The following is a 14187-nucleotide window of genomic DNA, read 5'->3' as shown; positions in this document are numbered from 1 at the left end:
AGTTTCTTTCACAGACACAGGCCTTCCTGGAAGCCAAACAGGGAAGCCCTGGGAAGGAAAGCAACTCTCTGCATTCCTTTTAAATGCGCGGGTTGGTTCTCACTGGGACCTGCGTCAGTTCCGTGGCCTCCGCCTGTTGTTTTCAAGCTTTGGACTGAGAGGGCTCCCTCGGGCAGGTCAGTCAGCATCTCTGATGACCCATCAGGTCCATCAGGTCCTTCTTGTGAACCCGAAAAGGCAGAGGTGGCTTCCAGGCACCTCTACCCTTATCTCAACCAGACTCTCACTCCAGGTGTCGGGGTGCTCCCACCTCAAAAAGAGGTGAAATAAAGACAGTTTGAATTGGAGGAGATCAAAGTTCATCCCTAAGAGAAATACTTAAGGAAATTCTTCAGGCAGAAGAAAAATGACACAGATGGAAACTTAGATCGACACAAAGAAAAATGAGCAGCATTGGAAACGATAAATGCCTGGGTTAGGATGAGATCTCATTCGTTCTTTTAACTTCTCAAAAAGACAACTGTTTAAAGGAAAAATGTTGACATTGTGTTGTGGGGTTTGTAATGTGAGCAAGTGTAAGATATAGCTGCGCAGAGTGAAGTTACCCCATTGCATTAACACACAAGAGGAAACCACCGCTTGGCTACCCCAAAGCATGCTGAACACACTTGACAAAACTTCATTGGGAGCAGAAGGAAACATCCTCAATCTGATAAGAAAAAAAAGCATGTGTGGAAAAGTTCACTTTCAGTGGTAAATGGCTGAACACTTTCTACGATTGTGAACTTGGTGAGGGTGTCTGGTTTCACCACTTGCATTCAACATTGCCCTGGACCTGGCAAGGACCTATCTTTGCAATAAGGCCAGGAAACAAAGTAAAAGGCATGAAAATTAGAAAGGAGAGAGTAAAGCTATCTTTGTTCACAGCAAGATAATTGTTCACATAGAAAATCCCCCAAATTTGCAAAACAGCTGCTGGAACTAATAGATAAATTTAGCCAGTTCACAGAACACAGAGTCACTGTTATAAAAAATCAATTATACTTTTATATATAGCCAGAAACATTTGCAAAATGAAAACATTTTTAAGTTCCAATTTCCATAGCACAAATAATATAAAATAGGAATAAATTTCACAGATATGACCTCTACACTGAAAGCTACATAACACTGCAGAAAGCATGTCAAATAAAAAAACTAAATAAATAGGAAAGTATAACCATGTTTAGGGGTTGTAAGATCAATACTTCTAAGATGTCTATTTCCCCCCAAATTAATCTATAGATTCAACACAATCCCAATAAAAAATCTAACAGACTTCTCCTAGACATAGAAGAAGAAGGTGATTCTAAAATTTGTATGAATATGCAAAAGACCTAACACGGCCAAAACTATCTTGAAAAAGAACAAATTCCTTTTGTTAAATGAGATGGATGATTCACAGTACTTGATTTCAAAACTTACTTGAAAGCTGCAGTAACCAAGCAGAGTGATATTGACATGTGAACAGACAAATGGATCCATGGAATAGAGAGTACAGAAAAACATACAGGTTGCCAGCATATTTTCGATAAAGACACCTTGGCAAAGAACTAAACAGACACTTCTCCAAAGAAGACATACAGATGGCTAACAAACACATGAAAAGATGCTCAACATCACTCTTACCAGAGAAATGCAAATCAAAACCACAATGAGGTACCATTTCACACCCATCAGAATGGCTGCTATCCAAAAGACTACAAGCAATAAATGCTGGAGAGAGTGTGGAGAAAAGGGAACCCTCTTATACTGTTGGTGGGAATGCAAACTAGTACAGCCACTATGAGAACAGTGTGGAGATTCCTCAAAAAACTGGAAGTAGAACTGCCATATGGCCCAGCAATCCCACTGCTGGGCATACACACCGAGGAAACCAGAATTGAAGGAGACACATGTACCCCAATGTTCATCACAGCACTGTTTATAATAGCCAGGACATGGAAGCAACCTAGATGCCCATCAGCAGATGAATGGATAAGGAAGCTGTGGTACATATACACAATGGAATATTACTCAGCCATTAAAAAGAATACATTCAAATCAGTTCTAATGAGGTGGATGAAACTGGAGCCTATTATACAGAGTGAAGTAAGCCAGAAAGAAAAACACCAATACAGGATACTAACACATATATATGGTATTTAGTCAATCGGTAAAGATAACCCTGTATGCGAGACATCAAAAGAGACACAGATAAATAGAACAGTATTATGGACTCTATGGGAGAGGGCGAGGGTGGGATGATATGGGAGAATGGTATGGAAGCATGTAAATTATCATATGTGAAACGAATCGCCAGTCCAGGTTCAATGCATGATACAGGGTGCTCGGGGCTGGTGTACCGGTATGACCCAGAGGGATGGGATGGGGAGGGAGGGGGAAGGGGGGTTCTGGAAGGGGAAAACATGTACACCCATGGTGGACTCATGTCAATGTATGGCAAAACAAATAAAAAAAATTAAGAAAGAAAGAAAAAAAAAGACACCTTGGCAAATCAATGGAGAAAGGAAAGTCTTTTCAACAGATGGTGCTGGAACAATTGAATAAATGTATGAAAAGTCATTGAGATATACTCATATCATACACAAAAATTAATTTGAATGTCACTCAATTACAAAGCTCTCAAAGTAAAAGCTAAAACTCTAAGGCTTCTAGAAGAAAATGCAGGTGAAAATTTTTATGATCTGAGGTTATATAGTTTTGTTTGACAAAATATCAAAGGCATTAAACATAAAATAAAATTTGAAAAATTGAATTTCATCAAAAAACAGTTCTGTTCATCCAGAGACACAATTAAGAAAATGAAAATCCAGACATAGACTGTGTCTATACCATAAAGGACTTCTCCAGATTACTAACAAAAAGTCTAACAATGTAATAAAAAAAAAATATGGGCAAGACACTTTAACAGACCTTTTAGAAATGAAGAAACAGACATGACCAATAAACCCATGAAAAGATGCTCAGCAACTTTAGTTGTCAGGGAAATGCAAATTAAAACTACTTCCATACCCTCTAACATAACTACAATTTGAAAGACTGACAATACCGAATTCTGGCAAAGATGCGGAGAAATTGGAGTTCATACATTGCTAGTGGAAGTATAACAAAATAATTTGGGGAAGTTGGCAGTGTTTTATAAAGGCAAACATAATTTGCATATTTTGCAAAGGAATTCCTTCCCTGGTACTTACCAAGAGAAATGAAGACACAAGAAGAACGTTTACAGCAGCTTTATTCAAAACAGCCCTGAACTGGAAACACCCAGGATGACCACCCACCTAGAAGTAAACCATGGTTTGCCCTCCCTGAAGTACTTACTACTTGGCAGGAAAAGGAACACAGCGCTGACACACTCAGCAACACGGGTGGGTCTCAGGGACACTACGTGAAGCAGAAGTGGACGCGAAAGGGCTCGCGCTGTGAGAACCGGCAAACCTAACCTGTGGGGAGGAAGATCCGAACAGAGCTTGCCTAGGAAGGTGGGGGGCTGACCGGAAGAAGGCAAAGAGATTGCAGGGGCTGCACACAATCCATATCTCAACCTGAGAGGTAATCCCACAACAGCGTACATTTATCAAAACTGCTGAAATGATACATTTAGATGTGCGCATTTCAACTTTTTCTTCAATTAAAAAAAAAAGAGAAAGAAAAAAAATGTTAATGCTCCCCAGTTTCAGACTCAAACCAGCCCCACTTGGAGCCCATCAGTGCCCTGCCTGGCCCCCAGCTGTCCCCTTGGCTCCCAGAACCCCCACCCAACTGGGAGAGGGTCTGCCTGAAGCAGAGGGAGCCAGAGGGCATCAGGCAGGATGAGGCCCTAGCTGGAAACTGTCCTTTCTGGTTTGGTCCACGGCTGGTTTCCTATTGAAACAAACCTTTTTTGCCACCTTCTCACTCTGCGTCCCGTCCAACATCTTACTCCAGTTTTCAACCCAGAAGAAAAGCCTGAAAAAAAGGCAAAGGGGATACTGACAGTCCCGTGGCCAAGTGCAGTGTGTGGCTTTCCCAGAGGCATCCAAGTGTGTGCAGATGGTATAGCCTACGGGGCTCTGGAGCCCAAGTCAACCCTGCCCTTCCCGCCCACTACAAACACCCTCACCACCTCCCAGCAGCCCACAGGGGATGCTCTTTTTGATTCTGATTTACAAATGAAACTTCGATGCCCAAGAACGTGAGGTCACTCACCCAAGCTCACCAGCCCGTGAGTGGCCAGCAGGGCTTAGACCAGGGCTGTCTGACGCCTGTGCCCATCTTAGCCACTGTGCACATCCCCCAATGCCTTGACTTGTGCAAATTCAACTCAACCTCAAAATGGCAGCTTTGAAAGGAAAGAGAAGCTGTGAAGGGCAGCACGGCCTGGAGGGGTCTGGACTGCAGAGGCGGGTGGTTTCTGGTGGGACGTACAAGTGTGAGCTCCAGCCAGCAGCCTGTGCTGGTCCCTCCTGAACCACGGCCACCGGCCAGCTCAGGGACCAACAGCCAGCCAGCCAGGCTTTCTGGGTGTCCATTTCTGTTAACTGACAGTAACTGAGATTTCAAATTTCCGTTCCTGAGTTGTGGTACACGTGGTAACTCATGGCCCCATAGGGACAGTGCAGTCTGGACTATGGCCCTCAGTCAGGCACACCTTCCCCAGGGCTGTACTGTGCCCGTGGGAGAAGGCCTCCGGGTGGGGGTCGGGGTGCGGAATAAGAAGTGGAGGTCAGGGGCAGGGCACCAGGCAACACATGGAAAGGGAGGGAGGGGTGGTTGGCACTTCCTCCCCAGCCAGCACCCTTCCCTGGTGCCTCTTTCAGAAGCGAGTTCTTTTCCTGACCAACGACTACTTCTTCACGGACATCAGTGACACACCTTTCAGGTGAGGGGCCTGGATCTTATTTAGGGGGGAGGAGAGGGTATAACGTGAGGGCCAACCTCTCAAGTGGGACTTTCAGGTCTGGGACCGGATTCACTCATAAGTAGTTGGCAATTTTGTGACAACAGAAAAAGACCCAGGTCTGCATTTGGGAAAATTGAGATCTACACCTGCTTGGCTGTGTGATTCGGTGTGCACTGTGGCCCAGTGTGCAGGGTCAGGAGCTAAACCAAGTTGGAATCCCAGCTCTGCCACTCATAGGCTGTGTGATCTTAGGCAAGTTACTTAACCGCTCCGTGCCTTAGATGTCTCATCTGTAAAATGGGGGTGATAATAGTAGCTGCTTCTCTGGAGAATTGAGAGAATTATTAATAAATGTCATGACCTACCTGGAGGTCTTAAAGCAATGCAATCGTAAGTAGTTGTAAGATGAAAGATGAGATACGAAGTTCTCTCAGTTTCCCTCCCATCATATAAATGTTCGGCTCTAGCATCATACATCGGAGAAGGAAATGGCACCCCACTCCAGTACTCTTGCCTGGAAAATCCCATGGATGGAGGAGCCTGGTAGGCTACAGTCCATGGGGTCGCTAAGAGTCGGACACGACTGAGCGACTTCACTTTCACTTTTCCCTTTCATGCACTGGAGCAGGAAATGGCAACCCACTCCAGTATTCTTGCCTGGAGAATTCCAGGGACGGTGGAGCCTGGTGGGCTGCCATCTATGGGGTCGCACAGAGTCGGACACGACTGAAGCGACTTAGCAGCAGCAGCAGCAGCAGCAGCAGCATACATTGCAAGGATCAAATGGCCCTTCTCTCTGAATTCCCCATTGCTCAATGAAGGGTGGTCCCCAGCCCCAACTGCTCCCTGGGGTGCCTACAGGAACTTGTGACATTGTATCCAGGTCCTTCCTTCCTTACTCGGGATTCCTGGGGTGGGGCCCAAGCGCTAGGACCCTATAAACCCCCTACGTGGTTCAGGTATCAGCCAAGCCTCAAAAGATGATCTTCCAGGAGGGAGAGGAAGGCAAGATGGGATTCTCCAGGTGGGAGGGGCCTCTCAGACCATGGAACATGTGGGACCCTGAGACCCTTCTCCATCCTTGGAGCACCCGAGAGGTCCAGGGTGAATCCAACAGAACGGGAGCGGAGGGGGCCTTGCCCTCTCCTGTCCAGGTCCTTCTCAGGAAAGAGGCTGATGACAAAGCAGAAGTCTTTGCCAGGGCTCGGGGAGGGGGGCACTGAGAGCCTGGTGGGGCAGGGTGTACTCACTGTCGTGGGCAGTGTGCTCAGAGGATCCGAGGATGGGGGCCAGCAGGCTGGGCCCCAGCTGACCTCCAGCCTGTGTCCTCTGCTCTGCCTGCAGCCTGGGGGTGGTGCTGTCCCGAGGCCATGGAGAATATATCCTCCTGGGGAACACGTCAGTGGAAGAAGGTGGGTCGGCCGGTGCCCAGGACTTCCGCACAGTTCCAAGGAAAACTGGGTTCTCCAGGGACACAGAGCAGGGCCAGACCAGCCAGGGCTCTGTGGGCAGGGCCATGCAGCCAGAGGGGCCTGTGCGTCCCAGCACGGGCCTGTGTGCTGAGGGTGCGGCCCCGGACACACACGGCCCTGGGCTCGCCTGGGCACAATGAAGCCAGGCAAGCCGAGGCTTCCTTGAGGGCGATCCCAGGGGGCAGGGGGCAGACAGGAGGTGTTGGGAAGGAAGGCATTTAGGGAGCAACATGACCATGTCACCATCGGGCTCCATGCTGAGCCCACCTCTGTCCGAGAACCCTGCAGGATGCGGCTGGCCCTCCCTGCCCCTGACGCTACTTCTAGAGCGCCAGGTCCGTGAACCCCGGACCAAGCGCAGACTCTGCTTTCAGGCCTGCACGACCTGCTTCACCCAGACCTGAGCCTGGCCGGCGACTGGTGAGGACCCGGGGGCTGGCGCAGTGCAGAGTGAGGGCAGGGAGCCGCGGGGACTCGGGGTAATGGGCTCGGCCGGGTTTCCAGGATCTACTGCATCACAGACATTGACCCAGAGCACCGCAAGCTGAGCCAGCTGGAGGCCGTGGTGCGCTTCCTGACCCAGGAGGACCCCGCCCTGGAGTGTGAGTGTCCCCTGGCCCGAGCTCAGGACTCCGCGGGGACAGAGGGCTGAGTGGAGGCTGGAGTGCCCTGCTTGCAGAGCTCACAGACGGCTCAGGGAGACCAGAGAGACCCCCTCGAAGGAGAGGACACAGCCAGCCCCCCAGCCACATCAGTGACAAGGGCTCTGAGACCTACAAGGGCACGGGTGTGTCCCCACGGCAGGGACCAGGGTCCCTTTAAGCCTCTGTCCCCCGGGCACTGTTAAGGGCCCACAGTGACAGGCACTGGCTTGCCCATCGGCTGTCCCCGTCACCTAGTAGGGCCCCCTGCCCCCGCTCCCCAGCCATCAGGCAAGGTGAGGCTCCCTCAAGGCCTCATCTGCAGCCTGTGATCCATGAGTATTCCCTTAGCTGGGTCCAGGTAACCCCAAGTCCCTGCACGAATGCAGGGCCATCCTCCATGGGGTCCCACCTCTTCTTCTTCGGAAGGAGGTACGGATCATCCCGTCACATCAGTGTCCCCCTGGGAGAAGTCCCCACACCCGTGCCATCCCAACAAGGACTCATTCATTCATTCATTCATTCCATCCACAAGTCTGTGCCAGACACGTTCTCCAGCCAGCCAGGTGCGGGGGGGGGTGGTTATCAGTGAAGCTTCTGATGACCACAGACCAGGCCACACAATCACGGAGTCTGTGGTTGAGGGGAGAAGCCAGATGACAGGACCAGCACTTGAGTTGATGTAGGCTAGTCATTGCAGGGGTGATGAGGCCATGAGTAGGTATTGTATGGGGAAGGGGGCCCTCATCAGGGACGTCACTCAAGCTGAGGGTAAAAGGACCCGCCGCGTGGCACTCCTTTGGGGCCATGAGAACTCGGTGTCGTGGAGGCGGGCTGCCGGTCTCTGTGCAAGTGTAAATGCCAGATTTGCATGCCATCGGCTGGGTGTCCGTTGTGTGGATTTCACCTCAATAAACATCAATAAACTTTTCAGAGAAAAGGAGGAAGAGAAAGGGCCACCCAGGCAGAGACAGGGTGGAAGCATCAGACCAGGGTATGCAGAAGCCCCGAGGCCAGTGCTTGGGGAGAGGGAGGCAGGGGCGGCTGACAGGCAGGCCTCCTGACTTCACAGAGCCCGAGAGCTGGAGAGGCCTGGGAATTGCTGAGTTCTGCCCACACACTGGGGCAGAGGACACAGCCTCCCAGCCTCCCTAGATGACTTCCTCCGGCAGAGAGCAGGGCCTCTGAGTGTTCCAGACCATCTCTGAGGCACCTCTAGGCCCTGAGGGTCAGGGCTCCTGGGCAGGGGGTGGGAGCTGAGCTCACATGATCGCGAGGGAGTAAGCGGGTAGTCTCCAAACTTTGCCTCAGGTGACGAGGAGCTGCTGCAGGAGGCACTGTTTGACGCGGTGGTCACGGCCCCCATGGAGGCATACTGGACGGCGCTGGCCCTCAACAGCTCTGAGTAGGTCCTGGTGCGGCTGGGTCCTGCCCCTGGGGTCCCTGGGTCAAGGCAGGGCCTCCCACAACCTGGCGGGCAGCTCAGGAGACCACCCAGGTCCTTTGGCCTAAGAAGAGGGGAGGATGGGAAGACATGGGGGGTCACATTCATAGAGGTGGGAAGACGGCAACCCTCACAGCCCCCCGGTATAGCAGGGACTTGGCAAAGCTTCCACCAAGGAAACACCCACACCACATCTTGAAGCCCAGTTCCCAGAACCCCTCCCTCAGTGCCAGGCTCCAACTGGAGGGGGCAGGGGTGGGAGCCATCAGCCGAAGTGCCTGGACAGTGCAGCTCAAGCCCCTGGGGCCCCATTTTCAGCAGGTGAGGTCGAGGCTGCGTGTGGTACAAACGTGGCCTCGGTGAGTCCTCTCTCCCTCTGTTCCTCTTCACCTGGGGTGCTGGTGTCTCGCAGGAAGGTAGAAAGAAGAGACGGATGTGAGTGTGTGGGTGCACACATGAGTATCAGGAGGGGGTAAGGCGCTGCTGAGCTGAACAGGCCACACCTGTTCCTGAACAGTAAGAGTCAACGTCCACATCCCAGCGATGTCAGACCTCTCCTAGACATTTAATAATCAGTGCTTCTTCTTGAAAACACAAACCGTATCTTACAGGAACAAGCGCTTAATTAAAAAAGCAAGAGGTAGAACAGTGCATGGTGATATGCTCCCGTTTCTGTTAAAGGGGCAGAAACATAATAGGAAGGGGTATGTGTACATATATCATCTATGGAAGACTGTGTAGGAAATAGTCCTCACTGGCTGCCCTGGTTAAAAGCACAGGTGACTGACCCTATATGATTTTTGGTACCATGCTGAACCCATGTGACTGTGTGTGTGCTCAGTCCCTCAGTCGTGTCCTACTCTGTGACCCCCATGGACCGTAGCCCACCAGGCTCCTCTGTCCATGGGATTCTTCAGGTAAGAATAACTGGAGTGAGTTGCCACACCCTCCTCCAGGAGATCTTCCTGACCCGGGGATTGAGCCCCCATCTCCTGCATTGGCAGGCAGATTCTTTGCCATCTAAGTCACCTGGGGAGCCCTGTGTTATCTATTCAAAATTAAATGAAACTAAAGAATGAAGAATACGATGGGCCAGCACTGTTCCGAGTACTTAGTATACATGAAGCCATTTGATCCTCACAACAACCTGACAAAACAGATCCTATCATTATCCCCAGTTTACAGATGAGGAAACCAAGGTGGAGTGAGATAAGCAACTTGCCCAACGTCATCCACCTCATTAGTGGCAAAGCCAGAGTCAAAACTAGGCGGCCTGTTTTCAGAGTCTGAACTCTTGGCCCCCTGTACTGTCCTGCCTTCTACCGTGGGGGGTGGGTCATTAGGTTGGGTGTGAAGAGGCAGTCTTTATCTTTCCAAGTTCAGAAATTAGCTGATGTTTTTAATGTTGGGGCGACATTGAGAAGCAAATATTCTTGACCAGGGAGTGTGTCAGGAAAGATGACCTGGGGTAATCAAAAGAGCATGGTATTGGCAGAAAAACAGAGACATGGATCAATGGAACAGATTTGAGAGCCCAGAAATAGGTGGATAACTCCTACTTGACAAAGGAGCAAATAATATATACTGGAGAAAGGACAGTCTCTTTAACAAATGGTGTCAGGAAAACTGAACAGCCAAACACAAAAAAAGAAAGAAAGAAAAGAAGTTATGGACCACTGTCTCACACCATAAACAAAAAGCAACTTAGAATGCATTAAAGACTTAGATATAAGACCTGGAGCTATTAAACTACTAGAAGAAAACATAGGCAGTGTGTTCCTTGACATCTAGTCTTTGGAAAAAAAAACAAAACAATGGTATTTATTTATTTATTTTTAGATAAACCGGGTCTTCGCTGCTGGGCAGGCTTCTCTCTGATTGAGGAGAGCGGGGTCTACTCTCTATTTATGGTCCTTGGGGCTTCTCACTGAGGTGACTTCTCTTTTGTAGTCTCTACGGTGCTCAGGCTTCAGCAGTTGTGGCTTCCAGGCTCTAGAGCACAGGCTTAGTTGCCCCACAGTTTGTGGAAACTTCCTGGATCGGGGATTGAACTCACGTCTCCTGGACTGGCAGGCGGATTCTTTACCACTGAGTCACCAGGGAAGCCCAGACATCAGTCGTGACAAGATCTTTCTAGGTCTGTCTCCGCAGGCAAGCACAGTAAAAGCAAAAACCGACAAATGGGATTACATCAAACTCCATATAGAAACACGCACGTGCATGTGCTTACATATATACGCTTACATAGTTTTAATGGAACAATAAACAAGCAAGCAAAAAGCTTACTAATAAGAAGAATGAAGAAACAGAGGGATGGAGACAGAAGCAGATTCTTCTGCACGTGTCTTACTTTGCATATTTGACTCTGGAACAGTGTAAATCATATCATTATAAAATGAAATTAGGTTTAAAAACTTAACTCTGAAAATTTGAAAGCAAGTGAAACAAACCTGGTTGTGAATCAATAACCACACAGCAGGGACTTTTGTCGAGGGACTTGAAAACACAGAACTGTAAACACTAAACAAAATGAAAATCTTAAAAACTGTGTTCCATAAGCACATTTCTAGAAACTATATTTATTCACACTGTTATTCCAAACTACATGGATAAACAGAGCAAATAGTGTGTCACTAATGTCGTTGGGAACAAGATTTTCAGCAGACGAGAAAAGAGGCACAAATATTTTTAAGCTTTTTTTGATGTGGACCATTCTTAAAGCCTTTATTGAATTTGTTACAATATTGCTACTGTTTTTTGTGTTTTGGTGTTTTGGCCCCTAGGCATGTGGGATCTTAGCTCCCTGACTAGAGGTCAAACCTGCAGCCCCTGCACTGGAAGATGAAGTCTTAACCACTGGACCATCAGGGGAGCCCCACGGTGCAGATTTTTTAAATCAAAGAAGTTTAGATGGAACACTAGATATAGATTGGAAATATCAATGAACTCACGATGTACTTTCCCTGAAAGAAACAAAGAGGAGATCCTTGTCCACTGAAAGGGCCAACCTCAATGAGCACCCAGACCCAACCATGCAGAGTTCAAAGTCCACTCTAAGAAGCCCTCCCTGAAATAAGCCAGTGACCCTGGAGAAGTGTCTGCTTCCAGGACTGGGGCAGAAGATGGACAGAATGAGCCTGAGGCATCTCGTCATCCCAGGAGCAAGTCAGTAAAGACTAAAGGAGGTTGCGCTAACAGGACATTGGGGACAAACTGAGGAGGCTCTCAGCGGTCAGACGAGGGGCATCAGACAGCACGGGTGGACTCACCAGATGAGAGGCAGCAGATGTGATGACAACAGCTGTGGATCAGAGCACAGTAAACATGTTCAAGTCCTGGGTTCACTGTAATACTGAAAAAAAATTCTCAGTCATCTTTGGAAGATGGTTATTATCAGAAAAACAAGTGATAACAAGTGTTTGTGAGGATATGGAGAAAAGGAAACCCTTGTGCACAGTTAGTGGGAATGTAAACTGGTTTTGCCACTATGGAAAACAATGTGGAGGTTCCTCCAAAAATTTAAATAGCACTATCACATGATTCAGCAGCCCTACTTCTGGGTATTTATCCAAAGGAAACAAAGGCAGACTACTGCAGAGATGTCTACACTCTCCTGTTCGCTGCTGTGTTATTCACAGCAGCCAGGACATGGAAACAACCTAAGCGTCCACTGATGGATGGACGGATAAAGAGGACATGTGGTGTATATACTCAACGAAATATTATTTGGCCTTAAAAAAGAAGGAAATCTTGCCATTTGCAATGACATGGATGAACCCAGAGGGTATTATGTTAAATGAAATAAGCCAGACAAAGACACACGAATGCTGTGTAGTATCACTTATCTGTGGAACCTTTTAAAATTTAACTAACTCAGGTATGTACATGCATACTCAGTCATGTCCGACTCTTTGAGACCCCATGGACTGTAGCCTGACAGGCTCCTCTGTCCATGGAAATTCTCCAGGCAAGAATACTGGAGTGGGTTGCCGTTTCCTCCTCCAGGGGATCTTCCCCACCCAGGGGTCGAACCTGTGCCTCCTGCATTGGCAGGCAGACTCTTTACCACTGAGCTGCCCATAGTAAAAAAGTGACTGGTGGGGGCTGGAGGGGTGGTGAGGGAGGAGACAGACCTTCAGCTGTAAGATGAGTAAGGACTGGGGGGGGTGATTCTAGTCAGAACACTGGATTTTGTAACTGAGATGAGCTAAGAGAGTAGGACGTAAATGTTCACACACACATACACACACACATATGCACACACAATGGAGGGAATCCTTTCACGATATATACATATATCAAACCACCATGACACATGCTTAAACTACCTTACAATTTTATGTCAGTTATACATCAGTAAAGCTGAAATCTGGAACTTTGCTGGCGGTCCAGTCGTTAAGACTCCACACTTCCAATGCAGGGGACGTGGGTTCAACCCTTGTCGATCTAGGATCCCATGTGCTGCACAGTGTGGCCAAAAACTAAAAAGTAAATTTTTTAAAACAGCTGAAAATTTTAAAAAGTTGATGATCTCCCATGTGACATAGTCCCCATAGGGCTGCTCTGGGCCTGTGAGAAGGCTCAGGGCCCTCCAGCCCGCGGGCCCTCTCCAGATCTTGTCTGTCTGCCTGGACTTCTCTGGGTAGACGTGGAAGTCTGCTCCTTCCCATTCTCAGGAATAAGGCAGATATATGAAACCGGCTTCACGGGACACGGTGCTGAGCGTGTGCTGGACACAAGGAGTTACTCTCCTTAAGTCCTGGGGCTAAAACCTCTCTTCCTGAGTTCCTTCTGTCTGCCAGAGCCAACCGCCTCCCCAAAGCTGACTGCACCCAGCAGGCAGAGGCCCAGGGGACCCCGAGCAAGGGTCGGTGCTGCCCAGGGATCTCACAATAGCAAAAGCCAGTGCCCAGCAGCCCCCGAGAGACCAGCCGCAGGGCCTGGCTCTGGGAGGAGCCTGTGGGTCCTCTCTGGCACCCGCCCTGGCCCAGCATGATGACACCTGTTTTGTCTGCCCACAGTGAGTCCGAGCAAGTGGTGGACATGGCCTTCCTGGGCACCCGAGCCGGCCTTCTCAGAAGCAGCCTGTTCGTGGGCTCCGAGAAGGTCTCCGACAAGTGAGTCCCGCCGGGTACCGGGAGCGGAGTCCCTGGGGTGTTGCTGTGGTTAGTGAGCAGACTGACGCTGGACTCCAGGAGTGTAGGGGAAGAAGGGCTGGGGCTGACAGACTGGGGAGCCAGAGAAGCCCACCTCCCACCCAGGTTCAGGCCACCCTGGACAGGTCCCCAGCAGAGGAGGGAGATGAGCAGATGTGGGCCCCTGCTGGGATGGGTCTCTGAGTGACTGGCTGGATCTGGCCATGCCGTCCTTGTTGACGACATTCCCCCTCCTCTGAGCCCACGATTCTGCCTCCCACTTCCACCCCAGGTTCTCTGGGCAATGTCCAGAGATGTTTCTGTTGTCACAGCTCCAGGAGACTGGTTTGCTACAGGCACCTAGTGGGGAGAGACCAGGGGTGCGGCCATGCGCCCCGCAGTGCAGGGGGTGGCCTGCGATGGTGTCTGCCCCAGAAGTCCACGGTGCTGAGTCTGAAGAGCCCCACTGCCGGCAAAGCCTGAATTCCGGGACAATTCCACCCCACCTGGGATCAGCCCACCAGCATGTCGTAAAGAGTCAAGTCGGACATGACTGAGCACACACACATAT

At 49.6% G+C, this 14187-nt stretch overlaps 1 protein-coding gene across 1 annotated transcript in view; it reads left to right on the top strand.

Annotated features, from left to right (window-relative positions):
- The window catches only part of CACNA2D4 (calcium voltage-gated channel auxiliary subunit alpha2delta 4), a 66931-nt gene that overhangs the window by 18161 nt on the left and 34583 nt on the right, over positions 1-14187 (top strand). Inside the window, exons 17-22 of the mRNA XM_081589897.1 lie at positions 4842-4903; positions 6269-6336; positions 6771-6816; positions 6901-6998; positions 8349-8442; positions 13503-13598. Of these exons, the coding sequence (XP_081446023.1) occupies positions 4842-4903; positions 6269-6336; positions 6771-6816; positions 6901-6998; positions 8349-8442; positions 13503-13598 (464 nt within the window). The remainder of the gene's footprint in view (positions 1-4841; positions 4904-6268; positions 6337-6770; positions 6817-6900; positions 6999-8348; positions 8443-13502; positions 13599-14187) is intronic.

The sequence above is a fragment of the Giraffa tippelskirchi genome, chromosome 4 (assembly GCF_054371585.1).
Source record: "Giraffa tippelskirchi isolate mGirTip1 chromosome 4, T2T-mGirTip1v1.2.pri, whole genome shotgun sequence".
In the NCBI taxonomy this organism is placed as follows: domain Eukaryota; kingdom Metazoa; phylum Chordata; class Mammalia; order Artiodactyla; family Giraffidae; genus Giraffa; species Giraffa tippelskirchi.
The sequence above is the reverse complement of the archived record's forward strand: the minus strand, read 5'-3'. Positions and strand labels throughout refer to the sequence as shown.